Consider the following 26,906-nt stretch of genomic DNA (forward strand, 5'->3'; position numbering starts at 1 on the left):
CTGCAATCACCATCTGCAGTTGGAGCCCCAAAAAATAAAGTCATCTAGATATTACCATATTCCTTTGATAACTCTGCATACAACTGTGTAGAATTTATGCAAATATTTCCTCCTTTCTCCACAAGTTTGATCCTTGGGTTGGGAAGGTCCCCTGGATTAGGAAATGGCAACAGACTCCAGTATTCCTGCCTGGAGAATTCTGTGGACAGAGGATCCTGGTGGGCTACAGTTCGTGGGATCGCAAAGAGTTGGACACAACAGAGCACAGCACAGCAGCAGCAGCAGTTTGCTCTTTAGGCTTCCTAAATTCCTGCACACCATAAAGATTCAGCTCAAGTGATACCTCCCCGCAAACACTCCTGGCCTCCCAGGCTGAGGAGTAGTTATCCTTCCTTATTCTTTTTTTTTTTTTTTAATTAATTTACTTGACAATGCCAGCTCTTAGTTGCAACATGTGGGATCTTTAGTTGTGGCATGTGGGACCTAGTTCCCTGACCAGGGATTGAACCCAGGCCCCTGGCATTGGGATCATGGGGTCTTAACCACTAGACCACCAGGGAAGTTCCCAATCCTTCCTTTTAAAAATTTTATTTATTTCTTTATTTACTTTTGACTGTGCTGGATCTTCGTTGCTGCTACAGCTTTTTTCTAATTGTGGCAAGCAGGGGCTGCTCTCTATTTGCAGTGCGCAGTCTTCTCTTTGTGGTGCTTTCTCTTGTTATGGAGCATGGTCTTCATTGGTCTATGGCATGTGGGATCTTCCCGGCCCAGGTATTGAGCCTGCAGATTTTTTACCACTGGACTACCAGAGACCACAAGTTCTAGTGAAGGAATTGGGATCATGCTGTCATCTCTTCCAGTCTCAGAGTCACAAGTCTCAGATATGCGCAATGTCTCAATTTTCTTTCTTTACCTGGGGTGACCGTGGTGGCCCAGAGCATGCAGATATTCAGCTGATCCCAGAAGGAGAGGCATGAGATAAAAACAACATGCTGGTTTCTTTCATTACTTACTTTCATGGCTGTCAAATAATATTTCTTGTGGGAGTTTGTTTCAAGCCTATGCCCCTCCAATGTGGTCTGGGTAATATTCTTGATGAGTTGTTGGCACAAAACCTGTTTTTCTATGTGCAGTGGCTAACCATGGATGGAAGTAAATCACTGAGAGAAGTCAAAAAGGAATTTTTTTAAAACTCGATATCATTAAACATGAAAGTCTAGGCTTATTTTTTTCCTTGGAAAGAAAAGTCTACTGTGGATTGTCAAATTTGAAAGCTTTGAATATGGTTTGAGGTATGTTGAAATTAAGAGCTTCTTACGATGATTCTGCAGTTCTTAATGTAGGGCAAGAAAGTATATAATCTTCATGAACCTGCTTTAAAATGGTGAGAAGTGTTATATGTATGCAGGGTATTATTTTGTTCCAGTGTGGGGAGTGAAAGTAAGCATTTTGCATTGTTAAGACTTAGCTGAAGGTTGAGGGTATTAATGATGCTTGCTTGTTAAGTTTGTTTAGAAACAAATTTTTTTCACTTTAACCAACATAAGTCATTATGAGAGTAAAACATCTAGGTCTTATGGACATGCATCCTTCTTGAATGGATTTCTCATCCTTGCCACTGTTGACATTTCGGGTCAGATAATTCTTTGCTAGGAGCAGGGGGGATGGTGCTGTCCTATACAGTGGAGGGTGTTTAGCAGCATCTCTGGCTTTGTCCACTAGATGCTAGTCAAAACCTCCTTGTTCTAGTTACAACAACCAAAAATGTCTCCGTTGCCAAATGCCCCAGGGGACAAAACTACGCAATTGAGAAGTATCCTTCTGATACCAACCGATATTGACCAGGGTTCTTGGCCTTCCCCAATCAATAGAAATTGACTAGAAACCAGACAAGAAATTCAGGCAAGACTTGTTGGGGCTCCTGTAGCTGTAGGAAATAGCAAAAACAATTAACGTGTTCCCTTGCTCCCTTCCCAAAAAGCTGGTTCCTTTTATGCGGTAAGGGTAGGGGTATGTCCACAGTTGGGCTGGAGGGGTGGCTTAGGCAATCTGTCTACCCCTTAAGTGATGCTATGTGCAGGGGGCATGCGCAGTACCCTGCTTTTGCTCCAGGCTCTTCAGAAATGGCAGTAGGGGGTTTTTTTTGGTCTTTTTGCATCTTGTGGTCCTTAATTTGCCACAGCTGTGCATACACCCAGTTATTTTTAGTCTATTATAGTTTCTTTGCATTTTGTTACTTGAAGAGACGTTCGTTCAGGTACAAGCACTGCAGCACTGCCGCAAAAGGGTCACAGGTCCCAGCCTGTCTCATTTCTAGAATATATGTTGAGATGTGTGAGGTTGGAAGCCTTGGACTGTGTGCCTTGTTCACGCAGCCTCTAGATGCCCTGAGGCAGTTTCCATAAATATTGCTCACAGGAATGCCAGCCTCCAATGAAGGCTTCTTGGCAAGCATTTACTAAGGAGATCCTGAATTGCCTTGGGTTTTGAAGCCACAGTGGAATGACTTCTTTAAATACAGGTTGGATTTATTTGTTTATAGGAATAATTAACATTGAAATTATATTTTGTTATTTTAAACTCTGGCAGTATAGAAAACTACAAATCACCCTATATTCCACTTTCTAGAAATAACTAGTGATCATACTTTGTAAAGAGCATTTCTAGACACTTTCAAACCATGTACAAATAGGAGTTTGAATAGGATAAATAAATCTACACAACAGTGCCATCACATGATGCGTGCCATTTTATATTAAAATTATTTAATTTTGTGAATTTAATAGATGATAAGGAAATGTGAAATTGAAGGACTTGCCAAACTTGGGATGAAAGCTCCTTCACAGAATAATAATAAATCATTTCCTCAAAGATATCTCTTAGAATATGACAAAATATTATGAAAAACATTGGGAGGGTGGAGTTATTATGTTTTAAAATTTCATGTTTAATTTTTAGTCACTATTACTTGACTTCCTTGTAAGTCTCCTCCACTTGCTTTCCAATTTTTAATGTATATATACCAATTTATACCAGTCAATCCTAAAGGGAATCAACCCTGAATAGTCATTGGAAGGACTGATGCTGAAGCTGAAGCTCCAATACTTTGGCCACCTGATGCAAAGAGCTGACTCAATGGAAAAGACCCTGATGCTGGGAAAGATTGAGGGCAGGAGGAGAAGGGGACGACAGAGGATGAGATGGTTGGATGGCATCACTGACTCAATCGCTTTGAGTTTGAGCAAACTCAGGGAGATAGTGAGGGACAGAGAAGCCGGGTGTGCTGTAGTTCATGGGGTCACAAAGAATCGGACACAACTGGGCGACTGAACAGCAACAACAGTAATAACTTATGTATATATATATATAACTGAACAGCAACAATACTAACTTTTATATGTGTATATATATATATATATATATATATGACTGAACAGCATCAACAATACTAACTTATGTGTATATATATATATATATATATGACTGAACAGCAACAACAAACTAACTTATATATATATATATATGACTGAACAGAAACAACAGTACTAACTTATATATATACACATATATATGACTAAACAGCAACATCAATACTAACATATATATATATGACTGAACAGCAACAACAATACTAACTTATATATATATATAAATTTGCATCTGCTAATCCCAGACTTCCAGTCCTTCCATCCCCCACATTTCCCCCCATGGCAACCATGAGTCTGCTCTCTATGTCTGTGAGTCTGTTTCTGTTTCATAGATGGGTTCATTTGTGCCATAGTTTGGATTCCATATGTAAGTGACAAAGTGTTATTTGTCTTTCTTTTTCTGACTTCACTTAGTATGTTAATCTCTAGTTGCATCAGTGTTGCTGCAGATGGCATTATTTTATTCTTTTTTGTGCCCAAGTAATATTCCATTGTATATACGTACCACATCTTCTTTATCCTTTCATCTGTCAATGGACATCTAGTTTGTTTCTATGTTTTGGCTGTTATGAAGAGTGCTGCTGTGAACATATGGGGGCATGTATCTTTTTGAATTCTAGTTTTTTCCAAGTATATACCTGGGAGTAGGATTGCTGGATCATATGGTAATTCTATATTTAGCAAAGCATGTATTCTTGATTCATCAAAGTAAAGTATTAATTAGCCCTTTTATCCTCTTCTAGGTAATACAAGGGTCTTAGGATACTTTAATGTCATTTATCATGTTTCTGATTCATATGACATTGTCATCAGATATGTTAATGCCATAGAGATATTTTAAATGCCATAAGCCATAATAATTGCTGTTTTATATAGTTGCCCTTTATTTAGAATGACCCACATTCTCTTTACAATTTTAATTTTTGCTATACATTTCTTTCCATATCTCCAAGTTTCCTTTAACCCTATAAACACCTGTAAAAATGTATTTATTTATGTCTGCATTGGGTTGTGGCATGTGGGATCTTTGCTGCGGGCTTCTCTGTAGTTGTGGCTGGCAGGCTCAGTAGTTGCAGTGCAAGGGCTTAGTGGCCCCTCAGCATGTGGGATCTTAGTTCCTCCACCAGGGATCAAACCTGCATCCCTGGCTTTAAAGGTGGATTCTTAACTGCCAGGGAAGTCCTCTAAAAAAACCTTTTCGTATTTCCTTCAGGACTGGTCTGCCAGTGGTGAATTCTCTATGTTTTTGTTTGTCTGAAAATGTCTTGATTTCATTTATGGAGGATATTTTTGCTTTTCTAGTTGTTCTCAGTGGGATAGTTTGTCACCTAGCCCGCCATTACTCTCCATCAGACTTTTATATTTGGCAACGTTTGGTTTTCCTCTCTATTCAGTCTTACCTGTTGTTGTATTGTATGTGCTTCAGGATGACTTACCAAAATATTATCTATTTCTTCCCCTTCTAGAATCTTTTTTTAAAAATTTTAATTCTATCTATTTGTTTTTACCACCAAAAACATTTTGTATTGGGGTATAGCCAATTAACAATATTGTGACAGTTTCAGGTGAACAGCAAAGGGACTCAGCCATACATAGACATGTATCCACTCTCCCCCAACTTACCAAAGTATTATCAATAATATCTATCAAATCTTTCTTCATATAAAGTAGCTTTGTATAAGGATTTCTTTTTAACCAAAAATACAGTCAAAACTAAACCAAACCCTATTGTATGGGGACACTTATATTTATGTCTCTTGCTACAGTTGGAGGTTACGATTGTTTTCTAACAGTCGTAGCCAGGAACATTGTACTCATGGAAAAAATAGCCTAGATGTTCTCACCCTTAATATGGAATTGTATAGGGGTGTTGTGGAGAGGTGGTCTGTGTAATTCCTGGTATGGGCTCTCTGGGGACTATGATGTCCTGTGTTAGTGATAGCACAGGTGAATTCCTGTACTTGATTTGTCTGTACTTTGGGAATTTTTACTTGAACTTCTTAAATACACTAATACGTTATATTAGTGAAATATCCCAGAGACAAAGCCCAGGGATTTAAGGAGAGTAGAGTTTAGACATTAAGCACCATGGAATAACTTCTTAAACTCTACTTCTGTGAGCACATTGCTGGACTCAGTCTCCAATGAAGACAACAAAGCATTCTTCTTTTAAGTTGTGCTCAGTCATGTCTGACTCTTTGAGGTCCCATGACTGTGGCCCACCAGACTCCTCTATCGATGGGGTTTTCCAGGCAAGAATACTGGAGTGGATTGCCATTTCCATCTCCACAGGGATATTCCTGACAGGGGATCGAACCTGTGTCTCCTGTGTGTTCTACATTGGCAGGCAGATTAGCAGACTAGCGCCACTTGAGAAGCCCATTGTTAAGTTATTTGTATGTATATTTTTTATTCACTAAAACATGTTCTGTAGCAAGACTGAAGAATCTGACATCGGTTACAAACACACATGTCAACTGATTACCTTCACACCAACAGTCATTCATTACTGGCAAACTCCCACTTGCAACCCCAGGGACAAGGCACATAGTGTGAATCCTCATAGTGGCTGAATGGGGACAAATTAGAGGGCGCGTGCCCCTTACAAACTCTGTGGCCATGCTTTGTTTGAATTATTACCATGTTGGGATGTGAGTCCTGTACTGATTTTCTCTTTCCTTTTCCTGAGAAGTCAGAAATCTAGATTTTTATGTGAAATCTCCATATTTTTAAACATCATAAATAATTCCTTTTTTGGTGGTAAGCTACACAATTATAGTTAGATGCATCAGACCCATAGGCCAGATTCCTCCTGGGACCACCAATTTTCTCCTTTTATCTTAGCTGTAATCTAGGCACTGCTTGAATTCAGTACCCAAGGCCACCGAGCATCTCACCTCAGGGATGGCATTGAGGATGCTTTTGAAGCTGAATGAGATGAGCATCTCCCACAAGTCATTTCATCTGGAAGCCCAAGAGTCATCCTAGGGTCTCCTTTCTCCCTGCATCTGGTCAGCTACCAGGTCCTGTTGGTTCTAGCTCTTTATATCTATAAGAAACTTCATGTCTATGAGAACAGATCTTAAAAGTATTCCTAGACTTCCCTGATGGTCCTGTGGTTAAGAATCCACCTGCCAATGCAGGGGACATGGGTTCACTTCCTGGTCTAGGAAGATTTCAGGTGCAGTGGTGCAGCTAAACCCATGTGCCACAAGCACTGGAGCTCATGTGCCCTGGAGTCTGTGCTCTACAACAAGAGAGAAGCCTGTACACTGAAATGAAGAGTAATGCCTTCTCTCTGCAACTAGAGAAAGCCCACATGCAGCAGTGAAGACCCAGTGGAGCCAAAAATAACTAAATTAATTAAATTAAGAAAAAAGTTCTTCTCACAAGAAAAAAAAATTATAACTATGTATGGTTATGGATGTTAACTAGACTTATTATGGTGATCATTTCTCAATGTGTGCAAATCACGAATCATTGGAAAGATTGAAGGCAGGAGGAGAAGGGGACGACAGAGGATGAGATGGTTAGATGGCATCACTGACTCGATGGACATGAGTTTGGGTAAACTCCGGGAGTTGGTGATGGACAGGGAGGCTTGGCGTGCTGTGATTCTTGGGGTCGCAAAGAGTCGGACACGACTGAGCGACTGAACTGAACTGAACTGATGTTGTACTATGCTAAATGTGAAGCTCCAATACTTTGTCTGCCTAATGCAAAGAGCTGACTCATTGGAAAAGACCCTGGTTCTGGGAAAGATTGAAGGCAAAAGGAGACGGGGTGGCAGAGGATGAGATGGTTAGATAGCATCAGTGACTCAATGAACATGAACTTAAGCAAGCTGCAGCAAGCAAGTGGAGGACAGGGAAGCCTGGCATGCTGCAGTCCATGGGATCACAAAGAGTCAGACACAACTGAGCAACTGAACAATGACAGCAATGTTGTACACCTGAAACTAATGTAATGTTAACATGTCAGTTCTGTCTCAATGAAAAAAACTGAACAAACAACAACAAAGCCCCTCACGTCTGGGCCCTCCTCTTTCAGATGCTGGTGGTGTCTAGCCTGGGCTCTTGTTTCCTGTCTGCTCTATGCAGTGGCCCTTCCAGCTCTGCACTTAAGTGAGGCTCTCCTTCCTCAGTCCTTCCTCACACTCCTGCCATAGTAATTTTTCCAAAATACAATTTACCGAAGTCATTCCTGTGCTTAAAAATATTCCAGTGGTGAGTTGTAACATGGGCCTCTGAACAAAACATTCAAAAAGCGGGGATGTTTATTCCAGTTAAAAAATTATCAAGTTCTGGAGACCTAATGTACGGTATGGTGATTATAGCTAATAATAGTGTATTATATACTTGTTGCAAAGAGAATAGATCTTAAATGTCCTCACCACAAAAAAAGAAAGGCGATTATGTGACAGGATGGAGATGTTAGCTATGGTGGTAAACATTTGCAATATATAAATGTATTAAACCAACATATTGGAACCTTAAATTATACAATGCTGTATGTCAATTGTATCTCATTAAAGCTTGGAATAAATGTTTTTTCCAATCAAAAAATAAAAAAAGAAAAAAGAAAAAAAAATTCCAGTGAGTCAATAAATTACTGGGCTGGAAAGCTTCCCTTTGCCTTCCAAATCCACTCTTCATTGCTCCCCACCCTGTGCTGCACACCCCGCCCACCCTGGGAGGCTGACCTGTGTGGACTGCATCAGTGGTCTCCCCAGGCCCTCTGGCTCCTGGTTGGGTTTGGCCAGTAGTGAGCACTGCAGAGGAGTGGATCAAGGGAGGAGAGAAGTGTATTTGTTTGCCCAGCTCTCACTTTATGAGGTTACTGTGGGCTGTAATTCTTTTTTTTTTTTCATGATTTTTTAAAAATAAATTTATTTATTTTAGTTAGGGGCTAATTACTTTACAATATTGTAGTGGTTTTTGCCATACATTGACATGAATCAGCCATGGGTTTACATGTGTTCCCCATCCTGAACCGCCCCTTTTAAAAGTCTTTATTGAATTTGTTACAGTATTGCTTCTGTTTTATGTTTTGGTTTTGGGGCCGTGAGGCATGTGGGAACTTAGTTCCCTCACCGGGAATTGAACCTGCACCCCCTGCACGGGAAGGTGAAATCTCAACCACTGGACTGCCAGGGAAGTCCCCTGTAATTCTTGAGTAAAGGCCTTAGTTTCTATCAACCAGCCCTTTACATGTAGCCTGTGCCTGCCTTTACCCCATCTTGTAAGCACGGCCCAGGCAGATAATGTGAATTGTCTTATGGGTTGCTGTACCAGCCCTGAGGTTTCCCTGTACCTTGTCCTCATCTGAGTAGAGTGTGTGTAAGCTTTTCTTTTATTGATTGGAGTATAGCTGATATGTAATGTTGTGTTAATTTATGCTGTATGCAAAGTGTGTTTTTAAAATGCTCCTCAAGGGACTTCCCTGGTGGCCCAATGGCTAAAACTCCATGTTGCCAATGCAGGGGACCCAGGTTTAATCCCTGGTCGTGCAGGAGACAGGGTTCGATCCTTGGGTCGGGAAGATCCCCTGGAGAAGGGAACGGCAACCTTCTCCAGTATTCTTGCCTGGGAAATCCCATGGACAGAGGATCCTGGCAGGCTACAGTCTATGGGGTCACAAAGAGTTGGACACAGCTTAGCAACTGAACAACAAAACAACAAGGAACTAGATCCCACATGCTGCAACTAAGACCAGGCAGCCAAATAAATTAGTTTTAAAAGTAAAATATGTATAAAAAATAAATCACTCCTCAAATTATCCCCATCTGAATCTGCCTTCTTTCCCGCTGGGACCTAGTTCTCCCACCTAACATGCTGGACTAAGTTGATGTATATAAAAGGCCTGCCTCACTCTCAGAAGTCTGGAAGTGTTTAGTTGGTTTTCCTTCATCCTGAGACAGAGTAGCTTTGGTTGCCATGATTTGAGACCTCTTCATGGCATTTGTTGGAGATTTCTTTCTTTTACTAGAATAACTGTTGTTGTCCAGTCTCTCAGTCGTGTTCTACTCTTTGCGACCCCATGGACTACAGCATGCCAGGCTTCCCTGTCCTTCACTCCCCAAGAGTTTGCTCAAACTCATGTCCATTGAGTCAGTGATGCCATCTGACCATCTCATCCTCTGTCACCCACTTCTCCTCTTGCCTTCAATCTTTCCCAGCATCAGGGTCTTTTCCAGTGAGTCAGCTCTTTGCATCAGGTGGCCAAAGTATTGGAGCTTCAGCTTCAGTATAGTTCGTTCCAATGAATATTCAGTGTTGATTTCCTTTAGGATTGACTGGAACAATAGGCTGAATCAACCTCTATACCAGCAAGTTGAGAGTGACGGTGACTGGAGTACATAACTGGGTCAGTCTATGCCTGGCTAACTAGGGAAGGAGACTCAGTGAGGTGAGGAATCCCAGACCTGGGGCCAGTCTCCTAGGTAGTGATGGGATGGCAGGAAAAATCCAGAAGCAAGAGGCTTGCTCAGAAGCTCTCCTAAATTATACTTACCTCAGCTTTAGGGAAAGAGGGCTGATTGGTCCTAGATCTTCACTCACAGGTCACGTGCAAATAGAGCTTCTCCAAGAGGAGTGTCTTGGTGGGTTTTGGGGGGGTTTGCAAAAGGAAGCAAGACTTGACAAATGTGTTTGGGCAATCATGGGAAATATGGTATGCTTGGAATATGGGATGTGGTATGAGTCTGATCTGCAGGAACTAGAGCTGAAGGATAAGACAGAGCAGGTCATGGAGAGCCTGGAGGTACAGAACAGGTGTCCCAAGGAATCAGTGAAGTGTTTTCAGTTTTCAGAAGGTAGGTGGGCTTCCCTGGAGGCGCAGTGGTAAAGAATCTACCTACCAATGCAGGAGACACGAGTTTGATCCCTGAATTGGGAAGATCCCCTGGAGAAGGAGATGGCAACCCACTCCAGTATTCTTGCCTGGGAAATCCCATGGACAGAGGAGCCTGGAGCTAGTTTATGGGGTAGCAAAGAGTCAGACACAACTTGGCAACTGAAGAACAACAACAAAATAATAGGTAACACGTTGGTTAGGAAAGGGGGGACCAAATCCTAGTGGTCACTGACCATCATGGTAATGACCTGTGAATATATGTACCTCCCAGTAGAGTGTAGAATGGACCAAGAAGACAGAGGCATATGCCTAGCATACAGCTTTCAATATGTTGGTATTTTAGGTATTCTAGCTGAACTGAATTATTAAATCACTGTGACAGCTTGAGTGAAATTTTATGTCATTTACTCAATTCATATTAAGAAATTGTTGTTAAAGATCTTAAGGTAGTATTGACCTGGAAGACTGTATTTACTGTTAACAAAAATCTGAGCCATTTGTCATCTCCTAAAATAACCTTTGTGGTAATACTGGAATGAACATTTACTTGATGTCTGGGCAGTTGTATCCCAGTGGAACATATTTGATTTTGAGTTGTTTTTAATATGGAGTTGTTAATGTAGCATTTGCAATAAGTGACCTTATACATGAAATCTGTGTTTAATTACTAACTTTTTGTAAAACTAGTTGAACTGTACTATTCATTATAAGTCACAGATTTAAGAACTTGTCAGGGAAATATTTTATGATTTGATTTATGCATGGGGATGCAAGAAAGGCAAGAAGTCTTCAAGCCTTTATGAGATTGTAAGCACACTTATTCCTACAATATTCTTGGCTTTAACAGGTCCTATTATATAATGAGTAAACAATATATTTTTAAAAATTTTTCTTCCAGAATATTCCCTAGGTAGAACTTCACTTAGGAAAATATGATTTCCTAAAAGATCTTGAAGCTTGATAGTTTTAACCAAACAGCACAAAGTACATGTTGCATCTCTGGATGTGTTTTCATAGGTTGCCCTTTAGTGTTTTTATTCCCCTGTAAGAAAAAAAAACTTTTATTGGGTGTTTTATTGCATAAAATATACATGTTCATTGTATAAAACTGGGAGATATAAATGAGCAAAAGGAAGAAAATAGAAAATGTTGTAATTCCATTACAATTAGAAAATAGATTTGAGTCAAAAATAAGAACACACTTGCAATCCCATTACATGGGAGAAGTTGATGGGCACATTCGAGGGTTAGCCCAGTGCTCCCAGCAGAATTAGTGTATTCCTTGGAGAAGGAAGTGGCAACCCACTGCAGTGTTCTTGCCTGGTAATTCCATGAACAGAGGAGCCTGGCAGGTTGTATTCCATGGGGCTGCAAAGACTCAGACACGACTGAGTGACTACAAACTGGAAAGAATTCCAAGGTGGAAATTGTTTCTGTTTCAGCATCTACTTGCTCTGGTCCCTTGTGTCTATGGCTCTCAGGGACCAAGGGCTGATTCTGATCCTTTAGGCTCTCTCACATGCTAGTCACTGTCTTGAGGACCTGATCCTCATCCTCACTGAACCTTGAACACTGAAAGCCTTTGGTATATGTTTGTATGAGAGAATTAACAAATGCACCCTGGCCTGTGAACACTGGTCAAGAATATTCCTAAGAAATGCTACAAATGAACTTTAAAACAGAAAGAGACTCACAGACTTAGAGAATGAACTTAGAGAACGAACTTGCCGGGGGAAGGGATGGGGGGAAAGGATCGTTAGGGCATTTGGGATGGACATGTACACACTGCTGTATTTAAAATGGATAACCAGCAAGGACCTACTTTATAGCACAGGGAACTCTGCTCAGTGTTATGTGGCAGCCTGGATGGGAGGAGAGTTCAGGGGATAATGGATACATGTATATGTATAGCTGAGTCCCTTCGCTGTCCACCTTAAACTATCACAACATTGTTAATCAGCTATACTCCAATAAAAAAAAAAGTTAAAGAAGGCAGGCTTTCCTCATGGAATAATTTAGATAAAATCAAATATTTTGGAAAAATGTAAGTGGAGCTCTGCTTGCAATATGCTGTTGTTGTTCAGTCACTAAGTTGTGTCTGATTCCTTGTGACCCCATGGACTGCAGCACGCCAGGCTTCCCTGTCCTTCACTATCTCCTGCAGTTTGCTCAGATTCATGTCCATCAGGTCAGTGATGCCATCTAACCATCTCATCTTCTGTCACCCTCTTCTTTTGCTTTCAATCTTTCCCAGCATCGGGACCTTTTCCAGTGAGTTAGCTCTTCGCATCAGGTGGCCAAAGTATTGGAGCTTCGGCTTCAGTATCAGTCCTTCCAATGAATATTCAGGGTTGATTTCCTTTATGTTGACTGGTCTGATCTTCTTGAAGTCCAAGGGACTCTCAAGAGTCTTCTCCAGCACCACAGTTTGAAAGCATCAATTCTTCGACACTCAGCCTTCCTTATGGTCCAACTCTCACATCCGTATAGGACTACTAGAAAAACTATAGCTTTGACTATATGGACCTTTGTCTCCAAGTGATGTCTCTGGTTTTTTCATAGACTTACAACATAGGGAGGGGGAGGAAAGCAAAAAGACTTCATTGAGATATGGAAGGAATGTTGTGGTCAAGTGAATCGCAGCAGCAGATCTGTTCGATCCAAGATGTGAAATGCCAACTGGGAGTGGTGATAAGTTGCTGCTGCTTTTGATTGGATTCCTGGTCCAGAAGGACAGGCAAGGAGCATCTGGGAACAGAAGCAGGCTTCATCTGGGTCAGGCAGGAAGGAGTTCTGCCCGGGCTCCCCCACATCTTGAGCATATGGTTCTGGAAGCTACAGTTGTACACCTATAAAATGAGGACTGGTAATATCTACTTCAAGGGTTTGTTGAGAATGTTAGAAACAATATAGGAAAAGTATTGGCAAGGATGGGCCTCCCTGGTGACTCAGTGGTAAAGAATCCACCTGCCAATGCAGGAGACATGGGTTCAGTCCCTGACCTGGGAAGATACCCTGGAAAAGAAAATGGCAACTCACCCTAGTATTCTTGCCTGGAGAATCCCATGGACAGAGGAGCCTGGTGGGCTACAGTCCATGGGGTTGCAAAGAGGTGGACACAACTTAGCAATTAAAATGGCAGCACCAACTATGACAAGGATGCTCACTCTGTACAAACATAGTAACTGTTTTGTGCAGGACCAGATTCTTCAGCTTTTTCTTTGTGCACATTTCAGCGTCTGGTCCAGAACAGGGTCATTGGGTGACATGATGTTGGTTGACTCAGACTTAGGGGTAAAGTCTATGGATAGGATTCATGTGTGGATATGAGAGTTGGTCCATAAAGAAGGCTGAGTGCCAAAGAATTGATGTTTCAGATTCTGTTGCTGGAGGAGAAGACTCTGGAGAGTCCCTTGGACAGCAAAGAGATCAAACCAATCAATCCTAAAGAAAATCAACCCTGAATATTCATTGGAAGGACTGATGCTGAAGCTGAAACTCCAATACTTTGGCCACCTGATGCGAAGAGCTGACTCATTTGAAAAGACCCTGTTGCTGGGAAAGATTGTAGGCAAGAAGAGAAGAGGGTGGCAGAGGACGAGATGGTTAGCATATGGCATCATTGACTCAATGGACATGAACTTGAGCAAACTCTAGGAGACAGTGAAGGACAGGGAAGCCTGGCATGCTGCATTCCATGGGGTCTCAAAGAGTCAGACATGACTTAGTGACTGAACAACAACAACAACAACAACGGATTCAGATGACAACTTAGCTTATAAAATGTTAATAACAAGGAATTTAATTAATCACTTTTCAGACAGCTCATGGGGATGTCTGAGAAGAAGGAATGGGGAATAGTGGTGCCCAACTTACAAACAGAAGTTGCCTCTTCAGGGTGACCCTCAGGTCAAATACGGAACTAATATCAGTCAAACATACTTTATTGTCACTAGAGTTCAGAGCTGGAGCTGACCAAAGTGGGGCTGCTAATTAGCTCTTCTCTCAGGAGACTCAACCACAAACATGAAGCCCAAGAATACAGACTCCACCCCAGCATCTCCGATTCAATTCCTCCTGATGGCTGGCTTTTCCCCTCCCCACCAATCTTTCTGCCTCCTAACGCTTGATGATGGTGATTGGTTTTTGTTTCATATTTTTATTGTAATGTTAAACTGTTCACAGATTCCAAGTCTGATCAGTTGGCTGCTTACTTGGCATTAGGGTCTGCTTACTATTGTACAAAAGCAGAAATGTGCATGTGGAATCCAGTAAGATGGGGGAGCTGTGTCTAGCATGTTTATCAGAGACTTGGGTGGAGCATGGAAACTGCAAAGCTGTGTAAAGTGACTTGTCGATGGGGTGACAGGATCAGGATTCAAACAGATCTCAGCAGTGATATTCGGGGCCAAAACCAACAAGAGGAAATTCAGTAGCGATTAATGTTAAGTCTTGCCTAAGTTAAGATGGGAGAGAGCTGGCTCTCCTGTCATTGTTTGGAGAAAAAAAGACATTATTTTGAAGAACAATAGCTAGCTTATACTTATTGAGACATTCTGGCTTCCCTGGTGGTTCAGACAGTAAAGAATCTGTCTGCAATGCGGGAGACCCAAGTTTGATCCCTGGGTCCAGAAGATCCCCTGGAAAAGGGAATGGCTACCCACTCCACTATTATTGCCTGGAGAATCGCATGGACAGAGGGCCCTGGCGGGCTACAGTCCTTGGGGTCACTAAGAATAGGACACATTGAGTGACACTGAGTGAGAGATTGAGACAGTCACTTATTACCTTTACTGAGATGCTGTGTGATACAGTCTATATAGATGATATTTTATTTAAATACTGTTGGAGTAAAGTTATCTCTATTTTTCGATGAGTTTTAGAAAGGCTAAGAAAGCTATAACTCTTAACCAGAGTCATACAACTTTTAACCATTATGCAATACTGCCTCCAAAATGAGATCCAATAAATGATGTGCCTGGAAAAGATAGGAAGAAAGGGGAAAGAAAGAAAGGGAGGGAAGGAGGAAGGAAGGAAGTAAGGGAAAGGGAAGGAATAAAGGGAAATAGAAACTTAGATTTCATCAAAAGAAACCTGGATAATAGGGACACTGTGTGGTCTGTATTGTTCTCAGATAGCAATGTTATATTCTGGATGCTACATTTTAAAATAACAAATGTGGAGACTGCAGAGTGCACAGAGAGGAAACATGTCCGAGACAGCTGGAACAATTGAGGGTACCAGCTGGTTTGAGAAATCTCAAGAAGATTTCTTCTGTAGCAGAGGATGGAGACTCACCATCCACTGCTCTAGAAGGCTAAAAGTTCCAGGGAAGCAAGTTCTCTTTCACTATAAGGAAGAATACACACAAATATAAATGCTCAGAAATGACCCTGTGGCACTTTGTTCAGCTCCAAAAGAGGTTTTGTTTTTCTAAATGTTTGTGTTATCATCATTATCATCATGCTGTTGGCATCAAATGGAAGAGATAAAAAGTGGGTATAAAATGGGGATGTCATTGCTATTCTTGGGAAAAGAAGATAGATGAGATGGGCAGGAAGATTGGCTGGTAGGAAATAGCAGAGGCATTTCAAAGCAAAATCTAACTGTCTTCATGGCCAGAGAGAGGAGGAAAACTCAAGGACCCCTTTGAGATGTCATTTTCTATTTTCTTAAGGGAAAAAAATGTCTTATTGATTCAGTCAGAGAAACCAAAGACCTGCCTTTATAACTTGCCTACTTTAGTTATTTTAGAATCAAGATACTTTTTTTGGTAAGTATAGGTGGAGAAGTTACGGAAAGAAACTCTAAACTGAACAGATGGGACAGTGGGAATAAAAACAAATTAAAACAATATCACAATGAGCTGTCTACTTTTACTTTAAAATATATGTGACGATGTTTTTCAACCTTTCACATTCAACCTGTCAGTATATCAAGTGGCAAAATGAAAAATCAGTTTCAGCTGTGTATATTTTAAATGTTTACCTAAAATGATTTGAACTCACCAACCTAAAAGCCCAGATGAATGCATTAAACTGCTTGTTGTATTTTTTATGAATTAAAACTTTGTTTTATATTACATTATAGACAGGACACAGTTCTGTGTGGTGACATTTGGTGTAGAAAATTGAACTGAACAGTGGTCTAATTAGAAGAGTAAATAATATGGGTTTAATTAGCCCTTATCCCCGATGACAGACTTGATCTGTTGCCAGATATTTATTCTTTCCTTTCACTTGATTTTTGCTGAAATATTGCCTCTAGTAGGGCTGCTTACTGTGCTATAGATAGGTGACTTGGTAAGAAGCCAGGAAACTGACTGACTGGTGAGATGTGGGTAAAAATTATTGGAAAAACTCCTCCTTGCTAGGAGTCATTATTTCTTCATTTCACATTTGAAGGTCCTTTCTGCAGATCCTGCTCTTTATTTATTTATATATTTTTTGGATGAGGTGACTTGGCCTAAAGGCTTAAGGAAACCTGTGTAATATCTAGTGGAGTCTCTTGCTACAGTTTATTAGATGTCAGGGTTTCCTGCATAAACTCTCCTGGTCTCTAACACAGGACTCACCTATGAAGTCCTGTCTGACTTGAGCTTTTCTGTATGTCAACAGGATGTGGTTTTGTTTGTTTTCTTGCTTGTTTTCAATTAAAATATTGAAGTGTTGGCTTTCCAAAGAACTTCACAAAATGCAGAGACACAAATAAAAAAGTAAGATTGCTCAGCATCCTTCCACCTAGAGGTAGCAGCTGCTAACATTTTAATTAACCTCTGACTCTTTTCTCTGGGCACCCCTCCCATAAAAGATCTGACACAAACATGACAAAACATTAAATTTGATGAAGCCAGGTGGTACTAGAATGGGTGTTGGTTTTCTTCGAACTTCTATGGATGTACAATGATTGCCTTTTAACCCCCAAATTTTTAAAAAGAAATGTCAAATTCATAGAAGTTTGTGTCAGATCTTTCATGGGAGGGGTGGGAGGAGAATGAAATGTTCTGTTGGCATTCCTTTTGTGTGTTTCCCCAACAGCCTTCACTCCTCGTCTTGTTCCATCCATCCTTAGAGGCATCTTGGTGGTTTTCTTCCAGCCCATACGCTTGTGCTTTTATTGCTGCATTTTCTTGTGGATATTCACGTTTGTTGGTGGTGTTTAGTTACTATGTCTGACTCTTTGCAACTGCATGGACTGTAGCCTGCCAGGCTCTGTCTATGGGATTTCCCAGGCAAGACTGTTGGAGTGAGTTGCCATTTCCTACTCCAGGGTATATATCTAAGCTAGGGATCAAACCTGCGTCTCTTATGTCTCCTGGATTCGCAGGTGAATTCTTTACCACTGAGCCACCTAGGAAGCCTGGATATTCACATACTTATCCCTTTATCTGTAGGTGAGATAGAAAATGCTATGTGTGTTTCCATTTTAATGTAATAAAATCTGTTAGTCTTTTCCTTTAGGATTTCTACCTTGGTTGATATATCTAGGACAATCTTTGTTACATCAAGTCTGTGTGACTTTTAGTCTATAACTTTTATACTATTTTACAGTTTCCACATTTAAAATATTGATTTCTGGAATATATCTGAATTAATTTTGGTGTATCTTGTGAAGAAGTTATCTATGGTTTTCTGTTAAACTATTCATCACACTGGCTTGTGGTTCTAGACTATGTCCTTATACTTGGGTCTGTTTCTGGGCTTTTTAAGAAAATAGATATGAATGCTTACTGCTATGCCAGTTCTATACTCTTTTAATTGAGGCAATTTCCTTCTAATTTCCCATCTTTTACAGTTTTTTCTTGGCTCTTGTAGACATTTACTCCACTGGTTGAACTCTAGAATCATTTGTTAAGGTCCAGAAAACCCCCTTTTGGGATTTTGATTGGAGTTTTATAAATTTATAGATGAATTTGGAGAGAATTAACATTTTTCAGTATTGAGTCCAGCTATTTAGGACTATGGTATGTTTCTCCATTTCTTTGAGTCTGCTTTAGTCCTTTTTGTAAAGTTCTGTAATTTTATTTAAGTAATACACATCATTTCTTTTCAATTCTATGTTTACGTGTGCTCAGTCACTCAGTTGTATCTGACTCTTTGCAACCCCATGGGGTGTAGTCCACCTGATGCCCGTGTCCATGGGATTTCCCAGGCAAGAATACTGGAGTGGGTTGCCATTTCCTTCTCCAGGGTATCTTCCTGACCAAGGGATTGAACCCATGTCTCTTACATCTCCTGCATTGGCAGATGGATTGTTTACCATTGAGCCTAAACTCTCCCAGTTCTCTTTTCTCTAACGTATCTTGACATAAGGACTTCCCTGGTGGCTCAGGTAGTAAAGAATCTGCCTGAGATGCAGAAGACCTAGGTTCGATCCCTGGGTCAGAGAGATCCCCTAGAGGAGGAAATGGCAACTCATTCCAGTATTCTTGCCTGGAGAATCCCATGGACAGAGGAGCCTGGTAGGCTATAGTCCATGGGGTTGTAAAGAGTCAGACATGACTGAGCAACTAACACACACACACACACACACACACACACACACACACTATATTGATATAAATCAATGGTGGCGAGTCCAGAAAACAAGTTAAACCAACTGTATTCATAATTGAACTGTCTCTATTTTCTTGGACCCTGAAGCTTTATCTATTTTGTCTTCTTGGGGTGGAGCCTTCCTCAGGAGGTTCCACAAATCACCATGCACAAAGGTTTCCTTGAAGTTCGCACCAGTCTATATGACAGACAGAGGTGAGAATGCCTTAGGTACAAGCTAGGACCCTGCTATGTAAGTTATAAAACAAATTAATAATAATAAATATTATTTTTAATATTTAGCCAATGTATTTAAATGTTGAAATGATAAAATATCACATTTAAAACTGAGCTAGGGAGCCATCTGGATAAAACCCTCATAAGTGGAAAGGTACTCATGTACCTCTAGTTTCCATATAAAACTGTCTTATGTGTGGGACTCCCCTGGTGGCCCAGTGGCTAAGACTCTGTGCTCCCAATGCAGTGAACCCCAGTTCAATCCCTGGTCAGGGAACTAGATCCTAACTAAGAGTCCACATGCCCCAGTGAAGATTGAAGATCCCAAGTACCAGCAATTAAGACCCAGTGCAGCCAAATAAATAAATAAATATTTTTTTAAAAACCCCAACTATTGTGTGTGTTTGATGTAACCATTCTGAAGCAAAGCACTTTCAGGCAACTTTAGTGTTTGTGAACAGCTTAGAATAAGACTCTGGAAAAACTAGGAAAGCCTTTGGGGTGTCTAGCATTTTGTCTAAAATTTATTGTGCTTTCCACTTTCCAGACCTCAAGAAACACTCGTTCAGATGAAGGGAAAGATAGCAACTGGGACGCTTGGGGAGACTGGAGTGACTGCTCGAGGACTTGCAGAGGAGGAGCTTCATATTCTCTGTGGAGATGTTTGACTGGCAGGTAAGTGGCAGCTTTATCTGCTCTTCTCCGTGGGACATCAGCGCCTTTGGATGGATGGTGTTGGGAAGACAATTTGGCTTCATGGCTTTAGGAAGTACTGTGATGGTGGTGTAACATCTGCAATGTCTAAATGTTTGGTGGCTTCCCTGGTGGCTCAAATGGTAAAGAATCTGCCTGCAATGCAGGAGAGCTGGGTTCAATCCCTGGGTCAGGAAGATGCCCTGGAATAGGAAATGGCAACCCACACCAGTATTCCTGCCTGAAGAGTTTCATGGACAGAGGAGCCTGGCAGGCTACCGTCTGTGGGGTCCCAAAGAGTTGGAAGTGACTGACACTTTCACTTTCAGATAGGAAAAGAGTGTGGTTTATTTGTGTTTGTCTTTTACTTGTTAAAAGTGGTGAGTACCTCCCCAATCACCAACAACTAGATATAAAAGCCAAACCCCATATATTAGAGCATTTTATATTTCCTTGGCATCATCCCTCATGCCCTGCCCCCATAAAAAATATATCCTGTGATAAATGCCAAGGCAATAATTAGGAAGAATAGAGGGGATGAGACTACTTAACCTCAAAATTTTGATCAAGGTTGCATTTGAATCACTGGTATAAATTGTCCTTATTCAAATCAAGGATTAGTTAAACACTATAAATTCCACTTACCCACTGGCAAAAGAGATAAAGGCAAAATTAAAAAATAAAAATGGTATATTCTTGTATTTGTTAAAAAGAATTAGAGGAATATATTAAGGACCATGAATGGGCATTTTTGTCTTGTTGTCATACACCCAAAATGTTTCTATGCTTATTAAAGTGCTTTGATTTTGCCTAGAATATAATTTTCACCAAGTGATCTATCTCAGTGTGAATTTGTGTCTTCTCTCTCCTAACTGTGGTTGGCTGCTACTGGAAGGGCTTCAAGTTAGGAAAGGAAACTCTTCAGCCTTTTCTGCCTTCTCTGTACTTATTCAGAAAAAGAGATTTTGGCGAGAGGAGAGAAGGAAGAGGAGGAGTAGAGTGCTGCCATGACTTCGTGTGTGTGTGTGTGTGTGTGTATTCAGTTGCTTGGTCGTGTCTGACTCTCCGTGACCCTATGGACTGTAGCCTGCCAGGGTCCTCTGTCCATGGGATTTCCCAGGCAAGTATACTGGAATGGATTGCCATTCCCTTAAGGGCATCTTCCCAGCCCAAGGATTAACCCTCATCTCCTGCATTGGCAGAAAGATTCCTTACCAGTGAGTCACCTGGGAAGTCCCTGCCATTAATTTAGGGAGCAGGTATTGATGCTGTCTGGTTAGGAGGTATTTAAAGCTATTTTTTATCTATTGTGAGCACTTTGACGGATTTCTCTGAGACGTTATCTCCTCCTTCCCCCCCAACCCAATCCCTTGGGATCCTTTGCGTGCAGTTCATTTGAGATGTGGTATTCTCAATCCTCTAACTTGGTAATGCTGCTCTTAACTATTCTAGGACACCTAGACATGTCCCAACCTCTCCCTATTTATGTATACTCACCACCTCAGCAGCTGTCTTGGTATGTTTGTTCCTAAGACAACTCACACTGACTGTCTTGCATGCAGCCCACATCTGGTTCATTGGAAACCCTCCTGTGAACTTTGCTAAAGAAACTCTCAAGTTATAGGAGCCAATACAGCAACACTTTCTCTGCTTACACAGTCCACTGCAGCTGAGCTCTCAGCCCTTATGTATCTCAAGTGTGAATTAGATACCAACCAACTGCAAGAGACACCGATTGAACTCTTCAGCTGGCATTCCCAAAATTTCTTCCTCTTGACTGGGGGTTAGCAGATTGAAGCCCTTGTCTCTTCTCTTTCTGTTATAGCAGACTGAGGATTAGGCTCCCAGCATAGAGTTCTCAAAGAAATCTTCAGAAATCCTTATACTACCCAAATCTCTCTCTAGCTCCAAGATGTTTTTTATACCTTGGTGTGGGCAAGGAGTTTAACAATTGTGAATTAAACTAACACAGAGGGACTTCCCTGGTGGTCTAGTGGTTGAGTCCACCTTGAAATGTGGAGAATGTAGGTTCAATCCCTGGTCGGGGAACTAAGATCCCACATGCCATGGAGCAACTAAGTCTGTGTGCCACAACTACTGGCTATCTCTCCGGAAACCCAGTTCCACAACTAGAGAGTCTGTGCATTGCAACAAAAGACCCTGCATGGTGCAATGAAGATCCTGCAGGCCGCAACTAAGACCCAACACACCCAACTTAAAATAAATAAGTTAAAAAAATAAACTAGCACAGAACTTGCCCTCATGGTTCTTATAATCTAGAGGGACAAACAATAGACAAGTATGTAATCAAATTATATGAAATTAACATTTTGTCAAGGGGGTAGATAATGCCAACACAGGGAAGTCCTCTGTACTGACAGTGTCTTTTTGAGACCCAACTGCTTAGAGGAAGTGAATTATATGAGGGAGGAGGGTTCAGTTCAGTTCAGTTCAGTCACTCAGTCGTGTCCGACTCTTTGCGACCCCACAAATCGCAGCACGCCAGGCCTCCCTGTCCATCACCAACTCTCATAGTTTACCCAAACCCTTGTCCATCAAGTTAGTGATGCCATCCAACCATCTCATCTTCTGTTGTCCCCTTCTCCTCCTGCCCCCAATCCTTCCCAGCATTAGGATCTTTTCCAATGAGTCAACTCTTTGCATGAGGTGGCCAAAGTATTGGAGTTTCAGCTTCAACATCAGTCCTTCCAATGAACACCCAGGACTGATCTCCTTTAGGATGTACTGGTTGGATCTCCTTGCAGTCCAAGGGACTCTCAAGAGTCTTCTCCAACACCACAGTTCAAAAGCATCAATTCTGAGGCGCTCAGCTTTCTTCATCGTCCAAGTCTCACATTCATACATGACCACTAGAAAAACCATAGCCTTGAATAGTTGGACCTTTGTTGGCAAAGTAATGTCTCTGCTTTTAAATATGCTATCTAGGTTGGTCATAACTTTCCTTCCAAGGAGTAAGCGTCTTTTATTTTCATGGCTGCAATCACCATCAGCAGTGATTTTGGCGCCCCCAAAAGTAAAGTCTGACACTGTTTCCACTGTTTCCCCATCTATTTGCCATGAAGTGATGGGACCAGATGCCATGATCTTAGTTTTCTGAACGTTAAGCTTTAAGCCAACTTTTTCACTCTCCTCCTTCACCTTTATCAAGAGGCTCTTTAGTTCTTCACTTTCTGCCATAAGGGTGCTGTCATCTGCATATCTGAGGTTATTGATATTTCTCCCAACAATCTTGATTCCAGCTTGTGCTTCTTGCAGCCCAGCATTTCTCATGGTGTACTCTGCATATAAGTTAAATAAGCAGGGTGACAATATACAGCCTTGACGTGCTCCTTTTCCTATCTGGAACCAGACTGTTGTTCCATGTCCAGTTCTAACTGTTGCTTCCTGACCTGCATACAGGTTTCTCAAGAGACAGGTCAGATGGTCTGGTATTCCCATCTCTTTCAGAATTTTCCCCAGTTTATTGTGATCCACACAGTCAAAGGCTTTGGCATAGTCAATAAAGCAGAAATAGATGTTTTTCTGGAACTCTCTTGCTTTTTCGATGATCCAGTGGATGTTGGCGATTTGATCACTTGTTCCTCTGCCTTTTCTAAAACCATCTTGAACAATGGCCATAAAATCCCGATACTGGAGCCAGCATATGTAAAGTTGCTGGAGCAGGACGTGAAAAGAGGCTTTTATTCCTGAAAAACAATAGATAAGGGAGAAAGCAGAAAGGGTCAATGTTGAAGAAGGAGGTAGATTAGTAGACTGCAGAAAAGAATCTCAGATTTTTGGATTTCAAATACTAGAAAACTGTACAAAAAGAAAAAGCATATTTGGAACTAATACAGGTTGTCAATATTTTATTTGGTCAAATAAAGGCAAAAATAAAAACAAACCAAAAATTCAACTATGGTCCACCATCAGAGGCTTTTCAAGAAAGAGTTACAATCAGAATTTTTGCATTTAAGCATTAAAAAGTAGACATAATCTTAGATTAAAAGACTTGCCCTTAAATTGAATTCATGTAGGTTTATGAAAGTCTACTTTTTTGTCCTTATTTGTCTCACTTCACTTTGGACCATGCTTTGGATGTAATAAAACTATCACAGATATTAGCAGTCTAATGATGAGTAATTGGGAACCAGAAGTGAAAGTTGCTCAGTCGTGTCCAACTCTTTGCAACCCTACGGACTACTATACAGTCCATGAGATACTCCAGGCCAGAATACTGGAGTGGGTAGCCTTTCCCTTCTCTGGGGAATCTTTCCAACCCAGGGATCAAACCCAGGTCTCTGGCACTGGAGACAGATTCTTAACCGGCTGAGCCACCAGGGGAGCCTGGGAACCAGAAACTGAGAAGTAAAAAATAATCATGGACTTAGAACTTGAGTTTGCCAGATCCCTGAAGGCAGTGATATGCAGAAAATGACTTTATCTGAATCATATTTTTTATCCAGGCATTTACCAGTTTTTAAGCAGTAAGAGGCAGAGAAGTCAAGCAGAAAGCAGCTTCTAAGAGGCTGAGAAACTGACCAGATTTATTGGCAGTTTCATAGTCCTAGGATATAAAAATTGGAGTTCAAAGCTACGGTAAACACCTCAGGTGATAGTTTGTATCTTTGAAGGACTACACCCTAGGAGAAAGGGAAATCTAATCCTAAATAGACTAGATATTATGAAGACTGAAACCCAGTCTTAATTAATTCAACCCTAACTTGAATAATGAAATTTGTTGCTGTTTCAACTGCCTCCAAGAAGCTTGAAAAAACACCCTAGAGGAAGATGGCACCAACTAGAGAGAATACAAATTTTTATAGATTATGCCAATAATTCAATAAAACATTACTAGTCTTACCATGAGACAAGAACAAGAAGAAAATCAGATGATAGAAATAGGTACTAGAGTTAGAAATAGGTACTAGGACCTGTGTATTAAAAAACAAAACAAAACCCCTGTAATAATATTTACGAAAATAGATGGCAGGATATAGGATTTCACCAAAGAACTGGAATCCATAAAATGAAATTATATGGGAATTTGAGAATAGAAGCAAATGATAACTAAAATCATGAACTAAATAGATGGCCATAATAGCAGATTAGAAACAGCAGAAGAGAGTATAGATTTGTAGAAATATCCAGGCTAAATTACACAGGGAAAATGAACGAACATAGAATAAGGATGAAAAGGTATGGATATAAGATGAAAAGGTCTCAACCATGTATAATTGGAGTCCTAAAAGGAAAAGTGAGATAGAGAATAGAGTATAAGCACTGTTTGAAGAGATGTGTGTGTGTGTGTGTGTGTGTGTGTGTGTGTGTGTGTGTACGTGCACATGTGTGCACATGCTCAGTCATTCAGTCTTGTCTGACTCATTGTGACCCCATGACTCTGGACTGTAGGCTTCTCTGTCTATGGGATTTTCCAGGCAACAATACTGGAGTGAGTTGCCATTTCCTCCTCCAGGGGATCTTCCTGACCCTGGGATCAAACCTGCATCTCTTGCAAGCTTCTCTTTTGTGTAAGTCAATAGTATATTCGTGTACCATCCTTTAATTCAGTCTTATTCATATGTATATTGAAATTTCTGGCTTATGTATAGCCTCTATGAATTTTTAGCTATGATGTAGAGATGTTAACCTATGAATATGCTTTGTTGGTTATTTCACTAGGCAGCTATAAGAGGGAGAGAGTTCAATATATGTGCTTGGATGACCTTCTCTATTTAAAATCTTTCATTCTTTCTTTTATTTTGCTGAACTTTACCTCTGGTAATTTCAAAATTACATATATATATATATATATATATATATATATATATATATATCATATATATGCTTAGTTTCTCAGTCGTGTCTGATTCTTTGTGACACATTGGATTGTAGCCCGCCAGGCTCCTCTGTCCATAGGATTTTTCAAGCAAGTATACTTGAGTGGGGTGCCATTTCATTCTCCAGGGGATCTTCCTGACCCAGAGATTGAACCCAAGTCTCCTGTGTCTCCTGCATTGCAGGCAGATTCTTTACTTGCTGAGCCATTCTGTTTTTATATTTCTGATGATTAAGTTTAAGATGTTTGAAAATCATACTTTAATAATTGCTTTATAACTATCAATGCCAATAATAAAATACTAGTCTCTTTTTATTTGTAAGTCAATGCATGTTCTATGCTTTTCCTCTTCATTTCCACTCAGTGGGATTTTGTTATTATAATTTGGGGTCTTATACTCAATTTCTTGGCAGCATTTATCCCCTTTTTATCTTTTCTTTCATAATCATACTTCAAACCATCATTGAAACTTAATTGAGTTTGTGTACATATATTATTTCAGTGTTCATTGTCAGTACTTTCAGTTCTTCTTTCTGAATCATCACTTTGTTAGCAGGGATATGTTTTGAGCTGTGCTTCTGGAATTTTAATGCACATATGAATCACCTAGGGATCTTGTTAAAATATAAACTTTAATTCAGTAGGTCTGGAGTGGGGCCCAAGAGTTTTCATTTCTAATGCATTCCCAGGTGATGTCAATGCTGCTTCTCTGTGGACCACACTTCAAGTATTAAGATTTTATAGCTTCCTTCATTTCAGGAAAAAGTTGTGGGTCTTACACTTTATGAATCCTTCTATATCTGAAAATGTTTTTCTCTTGACTTCACACATAAACAGTGAATGGCTTATTTGAGTATGAAATTCCTGAGATACAAATTTTCCCTCTCAAGCCTCAGAAGTTTTTTCTCCACTAAGTCTGGCATACAGTGTTGCTCATAGACCTCTCAGGCTGGCTTTTTTTTTTTTTTGGCTCTTCTTTGGTAGATAACGTATTTGTTCTGCCTGGCTTCCTACGGAAGTCTTTATTTTTTCTCTCAAGAGTTTTATAATGTTGTTTCTATATATCAGTTTCTCTTTTTCTTGGCACATGGTGGCCATTTTTATTGTACAGATTTAGATCCTTTTTCATTATAGGAAAAATTTTCTTCTATTATATCATTTACTGTTGGTTCTTGCCTTTTTGTTCTGTCCTCTTTTTCGTGAATGCTAGTTATTTCTGTTCATCTACTTTTACTCCAGCCACTTTCATCTATTTATTTTCCTGTGTGTTTGAGAATGATTTTCAAGATCCTTGCCAATTGAATTTTTTTTCTAATTTAT

General features: G+C 40.4%; 1 protein-coding gene and 1 pseudogene across 1 annotated transcript in view; both read left to right on the forward strand.

The window, feature by feature from the left end:
* Positions 1-1,841, forward strand: part of LOC145540430 (elongation factor-like GTPase 1) — a 63,517-nt pseudogene extending 61,676 nt beyond the window's left edge.
* An 8,247-nt stretch (positions 1,842-10,088) lies between these two features.
* Positions 10,089-26,906, forward strand: part of LOC145540431 (ADAMTS-like protein 3) — an 88,006-nt gene continuing 71,188 nt past the window's right edge. Inside the window, exon 1 of the mRNA XM_081574975.1 lies at positions 10,089-10,242. Within this exon, the coding sequence (XP_081431101.1) occupies positions 10,089-10,242 (154 nt within the window). The remainder of the gene's footprint in view (positions 10,243-26,906) is intronic.

This window comes from Giraffa tippelskirchi, chromosome 3 (genome assembly GCF_054371585.1).
Source record: "Giraffa tippelskirchi isolate mGirTip1 chromosome 3, T2T-mGirTip1v1.2.pri, whole genome shotgun sequence".
Classification (NCBI taxonomy): domain Eukaryota; kingdom Metazoa; phylum Chordata; class Mammalia; order Artiodactyla; family Giraffidae; genus Giraffa; species Giraffa tippelskirchi.